This window comes from Falco biarmicus, chromosome 4 (assembly GCF_023638135.1).
Source record: "Falco biarmicus isolate bFalBia1 chromosome 4, bFalBia1.pri, whole genome shotgun sequence".
NCBI classification, from domain to species: Eukaryota; Metazoa; Chordata; class Aves; order Falconiformes; family Falconidae; genus Falco; species Falco biarmicus.
In genome coordinates, this window is record NC_079291.1 from 58,917,221 (window position 1) to 58,941,410 (window position 24,190).

The window sequence follows — 24,190 nt, forward strand, 5'->3', positions numbered from 1 at the left end:
AAGAAAGCCACCCCGAGTTCATATAGCTATTTCTCTCTGTAAAAGACCACATACAATCCAGGATGCAGTACAACAGCATTTGAAATCACTCTGATTTTGAAATTCTTTGTGGAAGAGATGAGCTTATTTTAAAAATATTTTTAACACTGCCACATGAAATACTAAAGATGCACACAAAAATGAAATGGCTGATCAACCTTTTTTCTAATATAATCAGCTATTTCCAAACTATAAATGAAGACAAGCATTTAAAAAAAAAGCCATTTATTAGATATATGTACATATATATCTATACATGCAAAATGATTTTATACACATTTACACAGGTTCAATTATTAATACAGTGCAAAAATGTCTAAAAAGGTACCAGCCCACCTTCTACAGACTTAACAGGTCTTTGGGAGAATGAAAAAAAGAAAATCCACGGAAATTATCAGCTTCATAAAGTGACTAAGCACCACAAATCTTTAAATTAATGAAATCTATTCTTTGCCAATTTTCTTGCACTGAGCTGCTGAGTGAGGGAAAGAGTTTCCAAAAGAATTATCTTGAAAACTGACAGAATTAAGAAGATGCAATTCAAACTACATTAAACAGTTTAAAGTCGAACAAAAAGGGATGGATTCCTGTTTGGGGATTTGATTCGATACAGGCATAATCCCACATTATGAGTCAGATTTCATGTACTCAAACTGCAAGTCATTCTTTTTTATTAAATCTTAAAGCACTGAGATAAATGTAAACTATTCTATTCCTCTTGCTGTTTCAGCAGAAGAAAATGTTTACCTTTATAAATATCATACAGATATAGGAGCCATTCTAAATACTAACATTAAAAAATAAAAATATATCAAACTATGCGTGCTCTGCCTCATCCTGGAATCATAATCCAAACCTACAAAGTGCACTGATACTAACACGTGCATATTAATCCACATAGATTCCTTAATACGGTTAATACATATTACAGGGGAGAAAAAGGAAAAAAAAGGCTGCAAAGGGATTAAGACTAACAGCAAACCAGAGCTTCATTTGTTTAGTAGAAAAGATCTAGTTGCATCCTCCATCTAACCCACAAAGCAAAACAACACTTACATGAAGGCAGAACTGAACCAACTGGTTTCATTTGATTTTACTGCAACATCTTCAGGAAAAAGAAAATATTAAACAAAAGCTGAATTTCATCTTTATCCACTCCATGTTAATTACACAAGCTATCAAAACACTTTGTTCTACCACTCTTATTGCAAAGCTGTTGCTAATATCACCTGGCACGGGGATGTATTTGTTTTATGATAAAGCAAACACTCAGATGCTCAGGAAGCATCAGAAACATTAGAGTTGCTTCCAGTCAGCTCAGTCCAAGGATAAGGAATAGAAAGCAGATAATGGCTCACTGGCCCTATGCCCCAAGTTGTAAATGCCCTGCGTGCCTTAAGCTATAGCAGGCTAGCTTTATCCAAGACTACAGGGCAACAGTACAGCTCTTTTGGATTCTTTAGCCACATTGAGGCTAAAAAGGTAGGAGCAGGGAGTTGGGTCTTATCACTGAGGTCCTTTTCACAAAGTTTTGTCTATCTGTAGTACAAAATGCTTCATCCTTTCCCCAAAGGATGATTCCCCACAGAAACCCAGCAGGCTTATGCTCCTGGAAAACACAATCTGTCATCAAATCCAGTACCCTCAATGAAGTGCTAAGTTGCGTTAAGTATCTAGTATCAGATATTTGGGGGTATCCTTTTTTCAGATTTATTTTTTTAAACTTGTAATCCAAACTTGTGGCTTAGTTCCCTGCAGTCTCCAAGAGTATCTTACCAAGTAAAACTGGGACTGAACAGCATGAAAGCTTAAAGCTTGTGAGTACTAAAACCCCATGTCTGTGGGATCATCTGGGTGTCTTAAGGACAGTGGTTGAATTCTGGCTTCATTTCTCCACATACACTCTGGCAGAAAACCGTGGTGATGACAGACAAACAACTTTAATCCACTCCCTTATAACAGAAGAGTATTCCCTTATGGCACACGGCTCCAGCTGTTCTCTTAACTGGCTGGCTACAATATTCTTCCATCATTCCTACTAAATTATCCCTCACAGTTTAAGAGATTTCATTATGTTACTGTTATAGTAAATGTGCTAATATGTGATGGAAAAGAAATACCTACATTTTACTACTGGAAAAAGCTCTGGCACCAAGTCTCTTGATGTCCCAGAAACGGTTCAGGCTGTAACAGGCTGCCTATCAATGCCATTGTTGCAGTCAGCTGCATTACACAGGTGCTTCCAAGGTGCAGCACCACAGGTTTCTGCTCTAGTAGTCCACTGATAGTCGCGTTTGGCATCATGAGATTTCAAGAAAATTCACTGAGATGCAAGAAAGTAATTTTGTTAAGTGTTTCTGCAAACTCAGGAAGACAACTCTGCATCACATTAATCTCTTTGCAACCACCAGAGGTAAAGACTATGTGAGAGGAAAACAAATCTTTGGTAAGAAATGTCTGGTGGAAAAAATGGGGTAACCAGAAAACAGATTCCTAAGAAAAAATAAAAGAAAATCTAGGACCATACTTCCACAATAACACACCTACAGTTCTCTACATCTTCTCAATTTGAATCTCTACAACCCTTCAAGGACAGCTGCATCAAAATGCTATGCTTTTTTTTTTTTTTTTTACCTTTTTTACACAGCCTAAATTATTCATATATGTTCTAAAATGCCCATATGCATCTCAATACATTACATACAAGAATACCCAGTGCAGCAGAGGTTAAGAATTTCAGCTCTTAAGTACTATATTCAAAAGTGCACACTCAAATTCATCTTAGTGTAAGAACTGAACACCATTAACTAAAGGTGTTTTATGTAATAAAGAGAACCTGCTCTTACTTTCCATTACTGGAAATGGCTTTCTACTCACGAGCTATACATTTTTTTAAAAAAGGTGAAGGAGTCAGTGGCCTGTCATAACCAGGCTTGGAAGATTTATCATCTGTACAGACCAAGCAAACATGGAATTACCCTTATACTAAGAGTGACCTTAAAGGAAATAAAGGCCACTTGAGCTGAAAGATCGCTTACATTCACTTGGTTTATTTTATGCTGCCCCAAGCATATTTGCAATTAACCAATAAGCATATACTTAACTACAATGCTCTGTTTAGCCAGGAGATACTTATAGTCTTTATGGTTTTTAAAAGAGCCACAGCCTTTTCCTTTTCTTCCAAACCTAGAAAAATTACCCTGAAACTCATCCTAACAATTTTTCCCCACTGATATTGAACTCATCTAATTATGGCAAATAACTCCTTTACTTACATTTACCAAGAATCTTAATGCTTAACAAGTTCTATAGACAAAAATGTTACCCACCACTTTATCTTCATTTTACTACACAATTTTAGTATTTTCAGAAGCACTGGCAGGGCAAGACATTGACCTGCCAAACTGTTCACAAAGCCAGTAAGAGAAATGGCAAAATGCTGTCTAGGTGTTATTAGTCAAGGAGCAAAAGCCTGTTTATGGTAAGAAGAACCTCCATCTGTTGATGACACCTGCCAAGATCTACCATGCACAATTACCACATGCCATGTTAAATACAGTTACATTCCTCACTGTACGTTTGACATGATTACAGTATCCTACTTTATTTCAAGTTGCTTTGAAATATCATCCTTGCAATAACCATTGCCACGCACCTTTAAAAATACTCCAAGCTATTTTTGGCCAGTTTAATACAAAAGAAATTTTAAAAATAGAGTAGCAAACCCAAAGTCTTTTTCATACTCCGCAGTCAGGCTGTTTCTCCATAAGTTGCCTTGTCAGTATCTGATAAGAAGAAAGAGTTGCCACTCCTACGTGAAAGGTTATTTGCCAGAAGTTCCGTAATCCGTACAAGTATATGTTGCATAAACAAACAGAGAAAAAGAGTACAAACGTCTTCACCTTCCTTGCCGAGCTGTAGAAGAGGTACAAGTAACACTACAAAAGGACCAGAGAGACAGTGTTAGCATTAAACTATGTACATAAGGACAAGAAACATAGCTGGGAACTGCTGGCAAATCCATCCTGCTTAGATGTGCCTGACAATGCAGTGATCACTAAGAAGCTCAAAGCTTCGTGGAAAGGTCCTCCAAGAACAGCCAGAGTGGTGGCCTCAACCCAGACCCTACGGGGTAAGCACAGATATCAAAAGAAGTCTGTCAGCACAACTGGTGTCCCTCCTGCCCATCTCAGCCTGAACTAAAAGGAGTACGAAAGCTGAGCCAGCCTTCAGAAACTACCTATGTTTTTTGCAAGACAAAGGCTCAGAAGCAGGAAAACTGCAAACCCAAACCTGCTTCTGCCATATTCGTGTTGGGATAAACAAAGGACTTAAATCTCTAGACTTAACCTGATAGAAAGACCATCATTTCTGTTAACAGGTTTAGCTGGGGTTTCGGGCTCCTTTTCTTTTTAAATTCAAGAACAGGTGGAACCCATTCACTAAGCATGTGCGAAGAGCAACAACCCTTACAGGAGAAAACTAAAAACCTCAAAGTGCTGGCAGAAGAGTTAAAAAAGTAACTCAGGCATTAACAGATCATGCTTTCTCACTTAAGGTCACAGTTTCCAACTGTGCTGATGACACAAGTAGAGATCAGCATGTAGAAAGCACTTCTACATTTGAGCTCAATTTATGCATAAGCATTTTGTGAAGATGACTGCTATAGATCAAAAGGATAAGAGAGAACTCTTCTTTATTTAGCTTTCCTAGCTTCAGGTACTAACTGGAAAAAAGCAGGACAGAGCATTTCCTTCTGAAGAATGACTTGCATCAAATATTTAGATCCAAATTAGTATCTCCATCTTAAAGCTCTGCCATGCACAGAGGTGTAAGAAGGCTGAAAGATACTAAATTGTATCTATTACAGTACAATAAATAGCCTCTCTGCAAGTTTTAAATACCATAGATAAACAGAAGTCTTCAGATAGTCGTCCCCAAACCCTTAGCCAAATGCAGCAATATTAAGCCACAGCTACTGTCAATCATCCTTTGTGCCCTTGTGTATCTGCAACAGATACACATTGTCCTTCTGTCAATTTGTAACCCAACTACAGCAGCTTCCTGCAATAACAGGCTAAAACCTGAAGATTTTGCAAACAATATATTGCCCTCAAGTTGAAGGTTGTGGACCACCGTTTAAGGCATTTAAAGAACCTTTCAAGAATCAGAAAAAATAATCCATTAGAAAAAAAAAATCTACAGAGGCCACAAACCACATTTGTCTTAAGAATTAAAAGTAATTTTTAATGTACATTTGAACATTTTCAATAATATTGCTATCCTATATTTGCTTAGGCTTTCAAGGTGGTTATGCTGCAAAAGCCCACCACTAAGTCTACCACTGTCAGAAACACATCGTATCTATCCCTTAGGGAAACAAACCATCTTTGGGATACCACATTTTTAATCACACTCAGGCCCACTTGGCATGTCAAAACATGAAAACATTGAAAAGCTCACAACTGCAATTTGCCAAGGGTCAAATTCTGCCTTTAACTGTATTTGTGCCACTGCACTGGAATACCTTAGTGAAATCGCCTAGGCAGGACATTAAAAACTAAAGTCTTCCTCTGCTTAGCTAAAAATTATTTTGTCTTGTATACTATAATTTAAAAATAATCAGAAAGCATTTTATTTACAGTTAACATACCTGAAAAACACAGGCTAGAAAAGGTAGAAAAAAAGCTATCACATTTCCAATTCCTTCATGGTCCTCCTGTTTGGATTAAAAGAAGTGACAGACAACTAAATCAGCTACAGTTTTTGGCAAGCGCTGCTTGATATTTTAGAACACTATAGTTCATCAAGTACCTCTCATCCTAGTTTATGTCGATTGACTGTAACAGTGTTAAGCAGCAAGATCAGTATCATTGAATAAGATACCAAGAACTGAGACTTATGTGACAATTCCCACTAAATAAAACCATGCCACCATACAATCAGGACACTTCCCGCCCCCCCCCCCCCCCAATCTTCCCTTTTTAAAAGTTGTTTACAGTTTTACATTTGTTTAAAAAAAATAAGCAGCTAGAACAAATTACAAGAATGAAAAAAAAAACAACCCCAAACAAAAAAACAGCCAGCCTGGCAAGAGTCAAATATTTCTCCAAGCTTTAATCTCCCTAGAAAAGAATAAAATGCAATGTGCTGCAATATACAACAAACCACATGAGATCTAGCAGGTAAGCAATAAATTGTATGTTCCCTGGACAAACAAAACACTTCTTGTGGAAAGATGTATGCTCTACTAAGAAGCAGAATAGCCACCCTTAATCTGTTTACCCAAATAACTCTCTCCCTTTGACCCATTTACAGGTTTCAATTCAATCAAGGTTACCTGAAATGAATACTCTGCTAGGTGAACTCCTCGAATGAGATTCAAAGCTCCACACATGATGTTCAGAACAAGCGACAGAATCCCCAGGGGAGTCACACGCTGCATTCTGTAAGTAGGGACTTTTAAAAAAAAAAAAAAGAGAGAGAAAAAAAAAAAGGCATCAGTCAAAGTTTGTACTATTATTTTGAATCTTTTTATACTAAAAGAACTCAAATTAGCTTGTGCAGGTTTTAAACATTTTCAAAACTTTCATGCTTGCTCCAGAGAAGACCAGTTACGAATAGAAAAAAACTTTGTTGCTGCATTACACTGTTCAGTTCTTCAGACATCTATAGATCAGCAAGAGCTCTGGAATATTTTTTAAACAGATTAAGCAACCAAATTTGTTCTTAAGCTATCTGACCTTAATGTCTTTATTATGGTGCACGCAGATATTTCTCAACTGTTTATTACAGCAGATTAGCGTACTTAGCACTCGTCACAGGTCAGTAGAAAAGCCAGAGGCTTTAAGCACCCAAAGGTCTGGGAAAGAGCTTAGATTTCTGACACCCATAAAAGCAAGACAGCAATTCATCTCTTCCTCAACTGGTAATTATGGGGGTTTTTCCCACTGACAGTTTGAGGGCTCAGTCTGGTATACAGCGATTTTCACCTGCATAGTTTCCACACAGCATTTGGTGCCCTAATCAAGCAGCTGCCAGAATACAGCTGTAGGAGTCAAGGTCTTTGATGCTCTGCTGCTAGAATAGTTGTTCTAGGAGCTGTCAGGACGATAGTACCCAGTCACAGCAGGGAAACGTCTGTCACAGCACTGCTCATCTTACCTCTGCACCTCATACTGACAAAACATGGTCAAAACCAGGGCCTAGGAAATAGACTGGATGCTGTAGGTTTTGGCCTTTGAGCCACATTTTACAGTGCATTGCAATTCCCTTTCTCTCACCCTGCCCATGTGTGGTGAAAATGTATTCAGTTGACTACTGCTTATGAAAAAGTCTTTGTCTCTAATTAGGGATCCTTTAACTTGGACAGGGAGTTCAGGGAGCTCAAGGACAACTTTAATGAGCAGGTGGTGTTTGTCCTGAGCCCCCAAACATGCAAGATGTGAGCAGGGCCATCCAGACAATAAACACTGTGTGCAGCTGTGTCACAACAGTAACTCCACTGTGCCTGGGTTATTGGCCAAGGTCCCTGGTGTGTGTGTGAAACCTTACAAATCATGAGATAGTGCACGACTGCAGTTAGCCCAAACTTAAAGGCTTACACACACAAGGTGTGTATCTGAGTATAAAGGCAGGCAAGCTCCAGGACTGGGCCAGAAGCCTCACCTACAGGTGGACGCACTGTGTGGGAATTTTCCCAGTTAGAGAGACTCCTGGCACTGGCTGCAGTGGGGCTTCCCAGCCACAATGTGGGGCTGGGTGATGTTAAGGTGGTAATTAGTTACATCTCCTTTTCTTAGTCTCTGTTATATTTTGCAGTAATGATCTGATGCTTCACTCCTATTGCTCTTTTATCATACTGTGCATAATAACTAGCATTGTTTCCTTTTATTGTATTGCATGCTATTTTCCTTTATTATATTGTAACATAATGATCTGCATTTATTCTTATATTTGATTTGGAATTCATTTTTGCTTGGTATCCAGTCACCATGTTTCACAGGTAGTGAATTACCTGTCTCCTTCCTTTCCCACCTTCTTCACTACTACTACTACTACTTAACACCCACACCCCCAAACACCGTTTCTTCAGGATGATCTAATTGATCCATACGTAATTAAGGTCAAAGTAATTATTATAAATATGTATTTAACTTTGGAATCTGCTGCTTCTAATTCAGGGTTTTGGTTGTCTAAAAAGTTCACCTAATTTTTTTTCCCCTAGCTAGCCCAACAACAGATACCACACCTAGATACTCACCTACATTTCATCCTTGCCTGTGCATTACTTGTCAGTAGAACAGTAAGAAAGGTAATTTGCAGCTCAGATACAAAATTCAGGTCCTCTCCTGCACCAACATCCATAAGATAGAGGAGAGAATGAAAGAGCCCTCAAGAAGTCTCCCTGTCCAGATGTAGTCAGCTCCTGACTACTGTAGATAAACTATGCAACATAGCAGACATAATCTCTGCCTTCGTTTCAGTGACAGATGAAACAATAACAGCTTAAATATTGCAGTACTGCATGGTTTAGAGTAGGAAAACACTGGTGTCTTCTCCTTCAAGAGGGACTTTGATAGATGGACGTAAAAAAGTTTTGTGCCAAATTAATATAGGAATATAAAGCATCTTTTGTAAGTGTCTATGCAATTAATTAGTCTGGCATGCATTCAGACATCCATAATTTCATCTCCAAAGCACTACAAAAAGGAACCATACTAATTCCATTTGATATATGTCACATTATATACCATTACTATATATTATCGTCATAAACATGCTCACATAAATAAATGGTGCAAAGTAACCCTATCATTCAAAGGCAATTTTGCTTTTTTGCTATACAGAGACATTTCAGGTCCAAAGAGCGCACTGAACAGAAGCTGTACCAGGATGTTTGTTCATTCACTGACCCGAGTCTTCAGTTTCCTATTATTTTTGATAAATTAAATAATATTGCAGCTACATCGCTCTCACGGAAATTTCCTAATGAAAACTACTGCTTCTCCTTCCTCAGTTTCTAAGGTTTACTTCAGAGGCACAGTCTCTCTCAAACAATTATGAAGCCCAAGTGTCACTCACTGTACAGGATCCTGCAAACTATACATGTTGAGAGTTCCCAATGCCCAGGGAAGAACAATGTAAGTCTCAAAATACAGTTTCTGCAGCATAGAATATTATGTAAAAGCTACTTATTTTTTGTCCAGTCGGATAAAAAGAATTGCTGTCACAGATGCAGGGGAGATTACAATATCCAGTTGCTCAGGGATCAGATTCTGTGAAAACACATCTTTAAATTACTGTAGAGCTTCATTTCTGCTATATCATTCTGAGGTTTAATTTACAAACTGAAATTTCATAGAACAAGCAAGATAGTTGTTGCTAGGGAAAAATTATTATACTTCCTTGTGTGAATTCAATCATATTTTTATAAACAGAATTTTATACTGGAATTACATATTACACTAAATAAGGGAACAACACAGTACAAGCACTTGTATTCCAAGAAAGCACAATTTTGCACAGGCACAATTAAATACTAATTGGGTTCAAATTGATTTGACACTTCAAGTAGAAAAGTTGGGCTCTTCAGAGTACAAGAACCATACAGAAGATGTGCCGGGGACTGTCGATTACCTAGCACCCAGGAAAAATGCATCTGCAGGTTTCAACATGTACAGAACAATTCTGTGAAAACACCCTCACAGAATGAAGGAAATTAAACTTTTGCCGATGATTTTCTGAGCAGAGGCCTCTGGCTATTTAACCGGAGACTGACATGAATGCCTGTACCACACTCCATTCTGTCTCTTCAAGGCATAGCACAACAAGAGTTTGACAATGAGTCACATACTCAAAGCTCCAGATAAAGACAGCACCAGGAGTGAAAACTGAAGCCAAACTCAAACATTTTAAAATAAAATAAAGCACACAAAAGACAGAGATGTGAGACATCTTCAAAAAACACCTTAAAAAGGACTCCCCGTGTCCCGACAAAAGACTAAGAATGTTCATCAAGGGGAGCACAAAGCTGCATAATTTAACAGCATGGTCACTAGACGAATAGCACAAGTCGTTCTACTTCACAGAGCCACTTTTGAAGTGAAAACTCTCTCTCTTCACAGAAAGCTACTTACACTTCACATTTTTTTTGTATACATAGCCCACCGTCCTCCAGAGCTCTATAAGCTGTGCCCCTATCGACACACAAGGTGAGCCTTTTGCAACAACAGCTGAGGTTGTATAGATGTTGATCAAGGATACAATGCTAGTGTCTTTCTAGCAAGAATTGAGCTAGGTTTAGTTAACAAAAGGAAGGAACAAAGAGAAGAATAAAAAAAAACGCAAAGAAAAAAAAAGCTCTTGTCCCCATATATACTAACAAGGACAAAACTGCTCTGACTTTTCAGACTCCTTTCACACTAAAATGAAGAGCCAGGGGATGTGATCACACAGCTCAAGACGACAGGAACCAGCTACAATCATGTAAGGAGGCTGATGTTTTGATCAATCCATTGATTGATCTATCTTTACTATAGAACAGGGACACAATTAAATTCTGCTCTCCTCCAACCACAACACTTTAATTTATGCTCAGAAAGTCTCCTGTATAGCAAAGCCATAATATAAATAACATTATTATGCAAACAAACACTGTCCACACAGCTAAACTTAAAGCAGCAAAGCGGGATTCAGCTGGTAGGTAACAATGAGAGGAGAGAGACATAAGCCAGGAAAGCTGACTCCAGCTGAGGGAAACAGATGATCATAAACATGATCCTTAAAATAACAGCAGAACAATCTGTAAGAGAATTTGGGTTAGACCAGAAAGAACAGCCAAAAATACAAAGCCAGATGGAAAGTAAAAGAAAGCAATTAAGAATATAGGCGAACTGAAAATGTATTTCTGATCTGTGGACACAAACTAGCTTGCAAATGTTTACTGGCACTGAAACTGTTCACACTAGTGCGAAGAATTTCTAAGCCCTGTCATATCATGAAAATATTTAACCTTCAAGCACAGTTCTGATGAGCCCTCACAAATTTGACTGGCAAACAGAATGTTTTCAATTCTATTTTTCCTTCCTCCTGGCCACTGCCCTTCTATATTTTAACTTAAAATACCTATGTCAAACTAGATTCCAGCTCATCGATCAGAAACAATAAGACTGAGCAACTAGAAGTTAATTTTATTAGTGTTTCATAAGTTAAAAACAACAAAGAAAAGAGGAAATACAAGCTCATGGCGCTCCAGCTGCATTTAAACCACCATGCTAATAGGATTAAAATAAGGACATGGTTTAGTGATGGACTTGGCAGTGTTAGGTTTGCGGTTAAACTTGATGAACTTAAAAGTCTTTTTCAACCTAAATGATTCTATGATTCTACGATTCCTTTTTGTAGAGGAAGTAGGCAGGACTTTGACTATGCAACTGAAACACAAATACGAAGATACCAATTTTACCATAAATAAGTAGAGGTTAGTAATTCTAAAAGCAGGTAAAATGTTGGTATTCATCACAAAAGGTCCCTTGTCAAGCCTCTATGTATTGTTTATACAGATATACATATTCTTTTCAGGAATTTTAGTCAAATGCATTAAGTTACAAAGAATAAGGTAAAAGAAGAAAGCAAAGAGGGGAGAACAACTCAAGACAGACAGTCTGGGAATAAGAATTTTACCCTCTGGTTATATTCTTATCTTTTCTTTCCTCAAGGCCAAAGCAATCCATTCAGACTGCAATTACGTATCTTCTATTCACAACAAGCAATTAGTTGAGCTTCTTCAGTCATAGAAAATTTAGCAAACAACTACTTTAAGAGCAGGAGAATTGAACATGGGAAATGCCAAGGCCAGTTACAACCAATTGTCCATATTGAGAACTGATTTACAGCTGGGAAAAAAAAGACACTACCACAAGTCCTTAAAGGCCCTGATGCACACCTGCTACCACGTAAAGATCATATGCTGTTTACTATGATCAAAAGGCAGACTTTTCTTCCTTGGGTTTCATACACGAGATATAGATAGACATATATATATTCCTCAGTACAAAGTGAACCATTGCTATTACACATTTTTCTGTTGTTTGCAAAGTTAGGTTCAGGAAGTACTGTCACCTGTGCATAGTAGTAACTTACCAACCTCCACATGAACGCCTGCATGCCCACCATTAGTTATCCCATTCATCAATTCTGTATCCTCCAGTTTCAGCTGAACCGGGGGCTGGAACTTCAGCTCCTCCTCAATCTTCTCCCAGTTGGCCTTCATTTGAGAGCCACTTGCACAGTTAAAATGGCATTTCACTTTCTGAATAACATTATCTAAAACAATATAAAAACATGATTCAATTAGCTCTGCAAAAGTTAAGTGCTTCAAGTAATTATTAATCCAGTCATGGCATTCTTTTTTTGATTGTTTTTCATTTCTTCCTTCTTTTCTTATTAGTTACACATATAAAATTCCACCACTGGTTAGGGAACAAAAATACCTCTCCTAGGTATTTTACAAACATACCCACTCCCTTCTGTATACTTTAAATCTCAACATCCTGCCTGCCAGTGGACTGAACATGAGCTTTCACATTCCAGGGCACTTCCTATGAACTACCACAAGAAGCAATTCCACATTGTGTTTTAACAATGTCAAGGATTACATTTTTTCCAGCACAGAGATAAATTAATTCAACCTATAGTTGAGTCATGAAGCAACTCTGACTGGCAGAGGCAATTCCACAGTGATTCCACCAATGTCCAAGCCGCAGACCTACATACAGATCACCCTGCTTCATCTCTCACACTTTAAATTTAATACTATTGGCAAGCAAATGCCTTTCCACAAATGTGGCTGCTGGTTTGACAGGAGTTGCACTGAGACTAAGGAGAGAATTTGGCTGACTACGTATTGCTCACACCTCCAGAGCTGAAGTACCTCACCATGGATACTGATAATTCCTATTTAATTGTGCGAAGATATTGGCAAAGTCAAGCCATTTCAAACACTTAGGGACATAAAATGCAGAAGCATTTATTTTGCTAAGATATCCTGTAAGTAAAATCCATATCTTTAAGATATGTCAGAAGCCTTGCATAGGTTGACTACAGCTACTACTGGATATGATACATATGTAATAGCTCAAGCATGAGTTTTGAGACCACAGAGAAGGACTGTACGCTGTGCTAGAACATACAGCATCATAAGTATTCCTTAGTGAAAAATCCTCTATTTTACCTTAAGTCAGCCTGCTATAATTACCTGTAACTACCACACAAAAGGCTAAGATCTTAAGGATAAAGTGCATCTTGGATCCAAACACAGGAAAGAATAAAAAATAATTAAAAAAAAAAAATCAATCAACCAAAACCAAAATAGTTTAATAAAAAGGGGTAGTTTGGATCTCAGTATAAAATTACATCGTGCCTGGAATGTGCCCTGCAAGGAATCCACCCAAAATACAAATGGCTGTAGAGTATGCTTTCCTTGTGGATTCTCAATCTTTTAAGCACAAACTTAACACTATTACCAAAATCTGAATAGAAGTGTGCTAACCCACTGCAATATCTTATCCTTCCCCAGAAAAGTTTCTCACTGCAAGGGAATTGTTGTTTTCAGCGTTGTGAGGTTCAGCAGAGCAGCTGCTACTTTGCAAGAAAACCATTTATATCAGGTTAAAAAAGAAACACTAGGCATGATTATGAAGTATTATGTGAATTTAAGTCATTCCAGAAGTAAAGCTGTCCATAACAATCTATTCTGTCTCCCCTTTTTCCTGTACCCATCTGTCTCCACTTGTCAGATTTTTGTAATTAAGTTAGAAAGTGTCTGAGATGTGGATTTCTTTTTCTTCTGTGCTTGTTTATTAATCACCACATTTTGTTCATCTATTAGAGGGGCACTCAGGAACTGCAAAACCAACAGTCTAATAGTTTAAGGCGCTTACAAGATCTCCCCCTCCTCCTACACATGCATACAAAGGCACACACACAGATTCATTGTTATGACCAGGCCAGGAGACACTGTTTAACGTCCTAACAGCAGCAGACACAGAATTCTTACTATTAGAGAACAGTTACAAACCGAATTCAAGAAAAGCATATGGTCTGGAAGCTAAACTGATGCTTGTTGTATCATAGGAAGCAGCAAATTCCCACTGAAGCTCTTCCAGAAAGCAAAATGCCATGATGGTTGAGAAATTGCTGGAACAGATTGCCATGCAGGCAATATCCCCCGAAGAAAGGAAACTGAAAAAGAAAAAAAAAGAAAAAAAGCAAACCAAACATCAACATTAAAAGGTAAGAGGCATGTGGACACCAGAGGTAAACTGTACTTTCTGTCAAAACATAATGTACAGACTGCAAAAAATACATTGTTCACACTGCTGTAATAGTGCTGTAGCTCTTGTAGATCTACCGCTTATTCTTAACTTATTCAGTACACCTTAGCATACTAAAGATCGTAATACAGATTTTAAATTGCTACATCAGTAAAACTTGAGGACACCAATTTCCCAGGCTGGCTTTAAATCATGTCAATAACAAATGAGATGGACTGAAAACATCACAGGCAAGATTTTCAAAGAAAACATTGTGGCCTTCCACAAACACAAGTGAAAACAAGCAAGCTTGTTCACATGAAGCAAGCAGATGTACTCCTTTGCTCCCCTTGAATATGACAACTTCATATTAACAGGAAGATATAGTAACTAACTTGCACAAACCAAGATATTCAAACACTGTTACTGCCAAGTCATCTGTAACAAAGGTGAGCTTGTATCAAACAGCACAATAAAAACTCTACTCCAAAAGCAGTCCCTCTAACACTGAAGCCATATTTACGCAGAAGTTTCCACTTACAGATGGCCAAAAATCTTCCAGGAAACTTAACAGGGGATTCACCTGACCAAAATGTCAGCGTGTACTTAAGGTTGAGAGAAATGACTCTCATCTAGGCTTCATTAAATAACATGGCAGTCAGGGCACCCCGTTCAGGTGGCAGCACTCATAATGTAGATAGTTACACATCTCTAATTATGGTGAGGATTGTGGAAGTTTAGCTATATCTCAAAGAAGACCGAGGAAACCTTCATTTACAGTTTAGACATCTGTTAACAATAATTCAGTATAAAATCAGTTTTGAAGCTGAACAATTACTACCTCTCTGTCTTTTCTCCCTTTTTTACTGTTTACATATTTCACCCCTTTCACACAGAAAGACTTACGGTTTCTACTTTATCACATTTCATTTACTCATTTTGCTATGTACTCGGGATGTATTATTTTGATTAGCTCTACGACAGCTTAGTCACACTGGGTAGATTCCCTGAATTCCTTTTGTCCCCAGCTCACAGCTAAGAATCAACACCATGCCTGCGTAAAACTACCTCTTCCCAGTTGTCAATAATTTATAGCCCTTTTGCCATGTATCTGTTTGCACTCTTCTCATTTCAGAGCCAGATGCATAGCTACTGCTGGAGACACTACAGAAGATTAAAAGCAGCAGAACATATTAGCATTCAAGGGCACAAGTTCGCTTTGAAAGAAAAGGAATTAAAATGCTGATCTCTGATTTTCCAACCCATACAGTGTAAGTTCATGTACCTTCTTTCTCCAACCAGTCCCAAAAAAGGGATGCTTAGTTTTACCTCAGAGTCACTTTATGTTTTCTTAAATTCACTAACCAGAAACACAATCACGAGCTAAAATTCGTTTTTAGAACTAAATTAAAAATTAATAGTAAATTAAAATTCTCATCTCTGAAAGAAACCTTAATTTCTTAAAATAAAGACTAGCAAATCCTTCTCCAATAAAGAAAAGCAAAGATTTACTATTTCTCCATACTGGCTATTGTCAGTATGCTTCAGGCTGCCTCAAGATACACCCAGCAGCCAGAGAGCTTCTGGAGACTTGAACCCGGCTGGTATTCAGAAAACGGAGTGGGCAGCACGTAGGACAGAGTCAGGGCAGTTCTCTGCAAGCTGGAATCAGAACTGTAGGGGCCTGAGCGAAGGTATCAGCAACACTTGACCATCTCTGAAGAAAAGGGTTTGGGGTTTAGACTAAACTAATTCCTAAGCACTAAGATGTTGTCTTAGAAGGTATTTGTAGAAGTCCAAGATAACCCAACTGCTAATAGTAACACATACTGCCCATCGAGCAGAAAACATTCACTACAAAAAATGAAAACTAAAATAAGTAGGTTTTAACATATGCTTACCAAACCAAGTAGGAGCTGCATGGCTGCGATACAGAGAAATAAGGTTTCAAAATACTTGGATGTTACAATCTAGACATGCACGGTGGGATTTCAGATTGCAGTTAGGCACTACATAATATTCCTGAAATTCAACCCAGGACAATAATTTCAAGAACTAAAGTAAAAAAAATCAACCAAAGAAAAGCAGGGACTTACTGTATGCTAAGGTCACGTCCTTTTGCTGTGCCTCGACTTGGATACTGCGCCAGAATTGAGGATAACGCCTTTAATCTCTTTCTGCATTCCAGAAAGCCTTGGTTGAAATGAAAATCTGTGGAGGCTGAGAGGGGAAGTCCATCCCTCACCCGCACCACACAGGCAAAGAAGATCATGGACATTCTCCACTGGAGCACACATGAGGACAACCTGAAAATGGAATATTAAGTTAGGTTAATGGATGTGATATCAGTTAGTTACAATCCAATACGCTAGCCAGAAATATATCAAGGGTAGAGTTTATTCACCACTGCTGTTGAACAAGTACCCCTTGTAACTCCACAGTCATCGAATGCAATCAAACTGTTCTCAAAGGTCATGGCTGCGTCCATTTTTTGTCCCTCTCAGACAAAAAGGGGAGGCAGGGGATTTGACAGAGGAATTATGTACCTACAAATATCCCTATTTTCCCTCCTTCTGCTCTACCTCAAGCATCAGAAGTGCTGAGTAAAGTTCTTAAAGGTATTTATGGAAACTGGCTAACTCCCACTGACACAACACATCTTCACTAGTGTTACAAATAGCTGCATTAGTGTTGCAGTTACCTGATTTGCTAGCATAACACACAAATACAAAAATAAATTTTAGGCTACAGCCTGTCAGGCTCTTTATACAGAATCAACTAGGACTAAATACAGAACAAAAGTTGCCCTCACTTGACTTCTTACTCTTTAACAGGTCACAACCTCCTGTGAAAAGTTATTACTGGGATTTACCCAGTACATTCAAAACACACAAGAGATCTGTCCCTCAGACATACCATGAGTATCCAGAGCAAGATGTTAGAAGACTAATGCAGCAGCTCACATATTCTCTGAAAGACAACCACAATAAACATTTTAGAAAACTAATGACATATATATACACACACATATTTACAATGTCACATCTCCCATGCAGTGGGTAAACATATCCTAGAAAGTATTTTGCCTCAAGGAAAAAACCAACTCATTTGCTTACCCAATGTATCAATTCCTAGATGCATCCAAAGACACTATGAAATGATACCCAAAATATTTCTGATGCCCCGATCATTGTTTTTAAGTTATCCTAGCTTCCTGTAAAAGAACAGCTCTACATCAGCAGACTTTAAGTGATTATTATAAACAAGTCAAGGGGAAAAAGAAAAAAGAAAAGAAAAACAGGCATTTACTCTGCTTCAGGCAAACTATAAAAGTGAAGCATTAGAAAAACAAACAAACAAAAAATGAAATCACACTGTGAATCCAAACTTTTGATAGAGGGAATGACTGCTTTAAACAGCCCTGTATCAAAGAATTCATTATGATGCTCAAAGTTTCTTTGAAACGTGTCTCATCATCAAGTGTTTTTCCTGTCTAAGAAAGTAAAAGAGCAAAGCCTTTTCTAATTCAGGCATTCATAAACTCTCCTGCCAGTAGAGCTGTTTTAATGTCTGATAAAGGTTGAGTTCTTACACAGAAGCAGCACTAACAGGGTCTCATTTCTGCTCCACAGGAATCATTTCCACTTAGCTATAGGAACTATCCCTCTATGAAAGGTGGCTGCAATTTGCCAGCATGTTAAAGCAACTAACAATTGTCAGAGGAATTCACAGAAAGCATAATTCTACATAATTTGTTTCCCTAGAAAAGCAAATTAAAACCACAGAAGATTACACATCACTTGAAAAATGCTATTTTGAACTTTTTAAATGGAGATTAAAGAAGAATTAGATGTTAGGGTTTTCTTCCACTATACCTCGCATTTCTTGTCCAGCAGTCATTTGAGTGGCAAAATCAAACTAAGCTCACTAACTTCATTTTCGCATGCATCAAAAAGCATTTCAACAATAATCAAGATTACTACATGTCTACTTGAGACATCATATCAATCTTCCATGTGTTGTGCCAGCAGACATGAAAGAAACAGCCCAGAAAGCTGCTTAAACTTTAACATAGAAGTGAAATGAAAACAAAAAAAGGAAACTGCCAACTCAGAAACATTAACACAGTCAACTGGTAAGTACAGTTGCTCAGAACAGCACAGTTTTATGGTCAATGGTTGGCATAACTCCAAAATATCCAACTTGACAAACACCACAGAGGCAATATGTATTGAGCTCTCATTTACCTTTCAGAAACAGCCAGAATTTGACCAGGACAATAGAAAGGCACTAAACTTAGAAACCAAAGATGCTTTCTAAAATGTATTTGGCCTACGAAATTATCCAATTCACTATGCCATTAATAGCAGGAGCTTAAGATTAAAAAAACAAATATGTATATAGTCATCACTAGGGATAACATCACCGATAGTTAACCAGCTGCATATAGAAAGGTATACAACTTCCCAAGACATACAAACCTTCACGCTTCAGGGTATAAGGCTTTCACTAAATACCACCTGCCCATCAGAGGGATTGTCTGTTCTCCTGTGAAAGATCTGGTATCAGTCATCATCAGGCAGACTTCCAAATTGAATGCCAGACTTGACTGCAGAAATGAGTCAATGCTCCTTCTTTGGAGAATACACCTGCTGTAACGTACTACCAGACTATCACTGCTGTATTCATCCAAAAGGCTTGATTTATTTTTTTTCAAATCTACCTGCCTGCGAATTTCTAGGTTTGCTGCCTACGGAAATGAAATGAGGCTTACCCAGACAAGCTGCAAGTGCTAGTGGAATAGGTATCTTACATGCCTTTTGGTTTTGTGAAAAAAAGGCAAGCGTGTATAAAAGAAAGTTACATCCCCAACAGAGGGAAAGGCTGGTGCAGTGGCTCAAATCTTAACAGAAAGCAAGTGAGCACAACCACAGGGCAAAACAACCAGAAATACATGCACTGGTTCTGCTTCTTATAGAGCTCCCATTGACATGGTCTAAAGGACTGTTTGCATAGGTAACACCCTACCCCCCAACACAGGAAAAAAGTATGAGATTTCAGAACAGTACCTGTAAAGACTTCTGAGGAGCTGAAAAAAAAAAATACACAAGCTTTTCATAATTTGGGGGTTTATTTGCAATGTAGCACAGGTTTAGCTAAAAGAGGTGAGAGCCAACATCACCCCATGGAAGAGGGCAAAGCCTAAAAGTAAATTCATGCAGCTGGTTCACCTGTCCCCTATGGAACTCCTGTCACCAACCACCTACCACTCAGATTCACCCAGCTTTCTCCTTTCCTTTTCCACATTCCCCCCGCACGCCTACTCTGGCACTGTACCTCAATGAGGTTTTCTTTTTACTTTTCCCCAAGCCTCTTCTTACTTGCATATCAGAAGGTGTTTTGTGCCCATGGCAAATAACAGTTACTACTGTCACTTCCCTTGAAACTTTAATTACTTGCAAGCCAGTTTTGCCATGCCACATGTTAAGTAAACACTTACTATCACAACTTACTGGACTGATCAAGGTGTGCACATAACCAAGTAAATCTATGATCTTACTATTTGACTGACCTACCCTTTCCTCCTCCAGTCTCTATCTGTACATGATTAGCAGCCCAAAGTATCTGCAACTGACTTTACGTGGCAGGCCTTTGAACCTGGTCCCGAACTTTGACAATGTACTTGCCTTTTGATTAAGCAGATATCAAATCTTACTGTATTCAGAATTAATAACATCATGTCAGGCCAGCTATTTTACTGGCACAAAGCAGGCAAAACCTTGAGGAATGTTTTGTGTAACTGTTTCAGAAAAACATGTTATAATTTATGACTGAAGTAAACAAAACCTGCTTTTTTCATTATTTGAATCACCTGTACAACCAACAACACTTCAGAAAACTGTTTAGTGTAACACTCTCATGAACAGGACATATTTACAAGTCTTACAACAAACAAGAGTCTTCACGGTATTCCCACAGTAGGCCTCTAAGAAGCTACCCAAAGCGCAGTTCCTCCATCCCTCGCTTCCTAAGTAGCGGCCAACACCCTCCAGCAACTACGCAGGAATTATTAAAGCAGCCTTAATCTTATGCTTTACTATACTTACACAAGCTCCTCCATATAAGATCACACCCAAGTCTCAAGCGCCACACCTCTCTGAATGCTAGGCAAACTCCTACTTCATTATCTGTACTATGAAAACAATCTACTCAAAAGACTATGAAAATGCCAACCAGTACATAGTTCATGAGGGGAATTATTTCAGAAATACTGTTGTTTAAGAAATTATTTTATCTAACCATCAAAAGCAGAAAGTTTCCATCTAAGAATGGCATAACACTAACAAGGAATGTCTTGTTACCAGGATCTCTCTCAAGTATTCATCTTCTCTCCCTGTTCAGAGTCACATTTCCCTTCTTTCTACAGGTGGCATACAGGCCAGCTTCAAACCCAACAACTTAACTATTTTCTCAATTTCTAATCTTCCTGCTGAAGGAAGGGCAAAAGCTTTAGTGAATGTTACCATAGTCCAGGAAGCTCTTGAAGCAATCTGTGAAGTTTCTTTGGACACGTGACAGCTTGACACATGATCATAACCACTGCATCTAATGCACCTTTCCTCTAGTGGGTAAGCTTCAGAGGGAGTCACAGACAGCTACAGGTGGGATGCCAGAACACAAAAGAGATTCCGATTGACTCCATCAAACACAATACATTTAACAGAGCTGCAGTTCAAGTGCTGGTATCAGTCTCAACCAACAAGCAAAGGAACTGAGACATGGTTCATAAGGGAGAATTACTACTTCTCTGCAGGATCACGAAGTGGATTTTATGCTCTTCTCACATTTATAAAAAAAGGAGAGCTGAAATGCTGTTAAACTTCCCACCTTCTAAGGTAACAGCATCCATCTGCTTCTTCCCAATTGCTCTCCCTCGATGCTCACAGCAGCACTACCCGAGCTACAGATATCACAGACCTCCAGGGCAACAGGAGCCACTCTCCAGATACAGCAGTGAATAAAAGCAATTTGAAAGCATGATGCTATCTCAACTTTTAAAACAGTATTTGTGGATATCAAGAGCCTGTAAGTTGCTATAAATCCTACAGGTTTTATTCTTGTCCCCAAAGGGAAGCATGTAGAAAACTCTTACCATCACAAATCTCCTGTTTACACACACCCCTATGAATTACCAGAAATAACACGTGTTACACAAAACTCAAACTCCAACACCCAGGTCCCCCATGAACTGCACTGGCTCAAAGGACAGTTGTCCTCATCCTTGCCCACACTGCACCATAAAAACTCTGTAAGGTTCTGAAGCTCTCCCCCTACATTAACCTCTCAGAAATATCAGCAATCCTATCTGCTCCCAAATACACCCCCCCCCCCCAACCTGTATCCTTAAGTCTCCTAACACCCAGCAGCTCATCTCTGTACCTTGACCAGCCCACAAAATTAAGGACCCTTCCCACATCCATCCTGTTCCACTCACCCCCTTATACATAACTAAACTCTATTCACTGCTCTTCTCCCCCACATTAAGATTCCCAAAACCCCCAAAAAGTACCCCCTTCCCACACTCTTCAATAAACTCAGACACCTTGAAAGCTGCCCCCCTCATCAGGGCACTCGTTCCCACTGAAAAGTCTCCCCATACACCTCTCAAGCATCCAGACACTCCCAAATCTTACTCCCATCCCACAGGTCCCAAACCCTCACATTATCCCAGCCCACCTCCAGACATCCCCGGCATAACACAAGCCCTCGTCACAGTCCCAAGTCCTCCTCCCCCTACACCCCTCAAGCGCTCCAAGGAACCCCCAAATCCTACACAGGGCAAGATCTTGAGCCCACCTCGGCTCACCCCCACCCCATCCCCACACACACCCAAAGCCCTTAACTCCCCTTCACCACCTCCCCACACGCCCCTCCAGCACCCCAAACCTTACTTCCCTGCCAGAGGTCCCCACACCCTCGGGGCCCACCCCTCACCCCTCACCCCCGCAGGGCCCACATTACCCCTGCTCCCCCCCTCAGGGCCCACCCCTTCCCTCACACCCCCTCAAGCACAACACACGCACCGCGGAGCGGCGCAGCTCAGCCCCGCCCCGCCCGCGGGGACCCAGAAGGGGACGGAGGAGGAAGAAGGGGGGAGCCGCCCCCAGGCCCCCTGCACCACTCACCTTCCCCGCCCCTCGCCGCGGCTCCGGACCTCTCCCACCGAACGGCGGCGGCACCACAACACCCCCCCCAGCCCGCCCCCTTCCGCCCACAGAGACGGCGGGTAGAGTGTCCGCGGCGCGGGGCACGCCGGGACGCGGGAGGCTGGTTCCGCGGCCGGCCGGGAGCCCGAGACCCGTTACACCGCCGGGGAGAGGGGCGCGGCACGGCGGGGGCCGAGGCTCCGGGAGCCGCCGGCGCCGCCAGGTAGCGGCGGGCCAGGCTTGCTTGGGCCTTGGCTGTCGGTGGCGGGTAGAGTAGGCCGCGGGGCTGCGGTGCCGCGCTGGGGGTCCCTGGGCGCCGCGGCCCGCAGCCCCCGCGGTCGGGGCCGTGGCAGGGCCCGCAGGAGCCCCCAGGGCCGTGTCCAGCCGGGGCCGCGGGAGCCGCCCCGGGCCTGTGCCGCGGCCGGCGGGGTGGGGGGCGGCGGGGGTTCCCAGGGGTGCAGTGACAGGCCGGACCCCCGGTCGAACACGAAGCAGGCTTACCAGGCTCTGCCGGGGGCGTCGCTTGAAACAAAACTGAGCCCTGTAGCTCAGCTCTCATGCTGGTGCTTCTAGAGGAACCCTACCGCTGTGCAGCCTAGGTGACAGATGGATTTTTCTTTTTAATTAAGGGCTGCTGCAGAGGATGAACTGGGATTCAAAGTAGATTACCTTCATCCTTCCTTCTGGTGCTGCCAGGCATAGAAAAAAAACAGGAAGCTTTGCATCTGGAGTGATACCTGTGCCTCACCTCATTGTGGGCGTTGTGGCAGTAACACACCACAAACTGCCTTCTCACGGGACGTTCATGTGAAAAAACAGCCGAAGAAAACCATTACTTTTTTTAATTAATCAGTTACTGAACATGGGACCTCTGAATTCACAGGTCATGATGTGGGGACATTATCTGCATGTAATCAAGTTGTTGCTATTTCTAAGCAATAGCAGCACTGCTTGGCACCATGTGCAGTGAATAACCATCGATGTGCTGCTGTTACTGTAACAGCTTCCACTCCTCATCAAAACATTTCATCATGCTGGTGCAGGTCTAGCTGGTTTCACAATCTGATTTCATCCCTGCTGAGGATTGCTGCTTTGGATCCTTCCTGTTGGTAAAATAAAATACCCTGCTTTAGGGGGAAAAGATAAATGTGTTTGGGTTTTGGGGGAACAGGAGTAGATCAGCTTAATTTCAAACACACATTTATTTCCTTTCCTTTCCTCCATGCAGAGCATTGCTTGCCCACTTCCTGTAGCATGGTGGATCTTTATCTCATTCACCCTGCCATTAAAGGGATCATCTCTCTATTTACTAGCCCCACTAAAAGAAACAGGTGTGTAGTTCTGTAGGGTTTTGCCTCCAGTTTTTAAACCTTTGTTGGGAAGCTGATGACCAAGCAAGTCTGCAGTGCAGTGGGTAGCACCAACTACCCAGTAGGGCTGCAACCCTACTGCCAGGTGTGTTAGAGGAAGCCCTGCTGCCAAAGCCAGCATTCTTCTCCCTGTGACTGACAAAACTCTGAAACATCGCTGTTATCCTCTGTTAACAGCAGCTGCATTTAATTTGTAGGCAGAGACCAGCCAAGTTCGGGATCTTAGGGTGTCACAATCTGCTTGTTTAGTGAGTTCTTT

At 40.4% G+C, this 24,190-nt stretch overlaps 1 protein-coding gene and 1 long non-coding RNA gene across 9 annotated transcripts; one reads left to right on the forward strand and one right to left on the reverse strand.

Annotated features, from left to right (window-relative positions):
* Positions 1 to 247: 247 nt before the first annotated feature.
* Positions 248 to 22,613, reverse strand: SEC22C (SEC22 homolog C, vesicle trafficking protein). 8 transcript variants are annotated; one of them, XM_056336568.1, is made up of 9 exons: positions 20,293 to 21,224; positions 17,471 to 17,568; positions 17,271 to 17,324; positions 16,451 to 16,660; positions 14,120 to 14,283; positions 12,163 to 12,366; positions 6,380 to 6,498; positions 5,693 to 5,758; positions 248 to 3,977 (listed from the first exon to the last, which is right to left on the reverse strand). In XM_056336568.1, the coding sequence occupies exons 4-9, from the start codon at positions 16,630 to 16,632 to the stop codon at positions 3,777 to 3,779; spliced, it is 936 nt and encodes a 311-aa protein (XP_056192543.1). In that variant the 5' UTR covers positions 16,633 to 16,660; positions 17,271 to 17,324; positions 17,471 to 17,568; positions 20,293 to 21,224; the 3' UTR covers positions 248 to 3,776. The 8 variants fall into 8 exon arrangements, with proteins under 8 accessions (XP_056192543.1, XP_056192541.1, XP_056192548.1 ...); XM_056336566.1 differs by lacking the exons at positions 17,471 to 17,568; positions 20,293 to 21,224 and adding an exon at positions 22,541 to 22,613; XM_056336573.1 differs by lacking the exons at positions 17,471 to 17,568; positions 20,293 to 21,224 and adding an exon at positions 22,541 to 22,612 and having other exon boundaries at positions 12,184 to 12,366.
* A 34-nt stretch (positions 22,614 to 22,647) lies between these two features.
* On the forward strand, positions 22,648 to 23,437 carry LOC130148222 (uncharacterized). Its single transcript, XR_008821499.1, has 2 exons — positions 22,648 to 22,784; positions 23,191 to 23,437. It is a non-coding gene; the product is annotated as an uncharacterized LOC130148222 (long non-coding RNA).
* The last annotated feature ends 753 nt before the right edge of the window (positions 23,438 to 24,190 follow it).

Coding starts and splice junctions, on each gene's coding strand:
- SEC22C (XM_056336566.1), bottom strand. CDS start 16,632: ATGTCCATGATCTTCTTTGCCTGTGTGGTGCGGGTGAGGGATGGACTT. Junction 14,284..16,450: donor GGACGTGACCTTAGCATACA/GTAAGTCCCTGC, acceptor TTTCTTTTTCAG/TTTCCTTTCTTCGGGGGATA. Junction 12,367..14,119: donor ATATGCTTTTCTTGAATTCG/GTTTGTAACTGT, acceptor ATATTGTTTTAG/ATAATGTTATTCAGAAAGTG.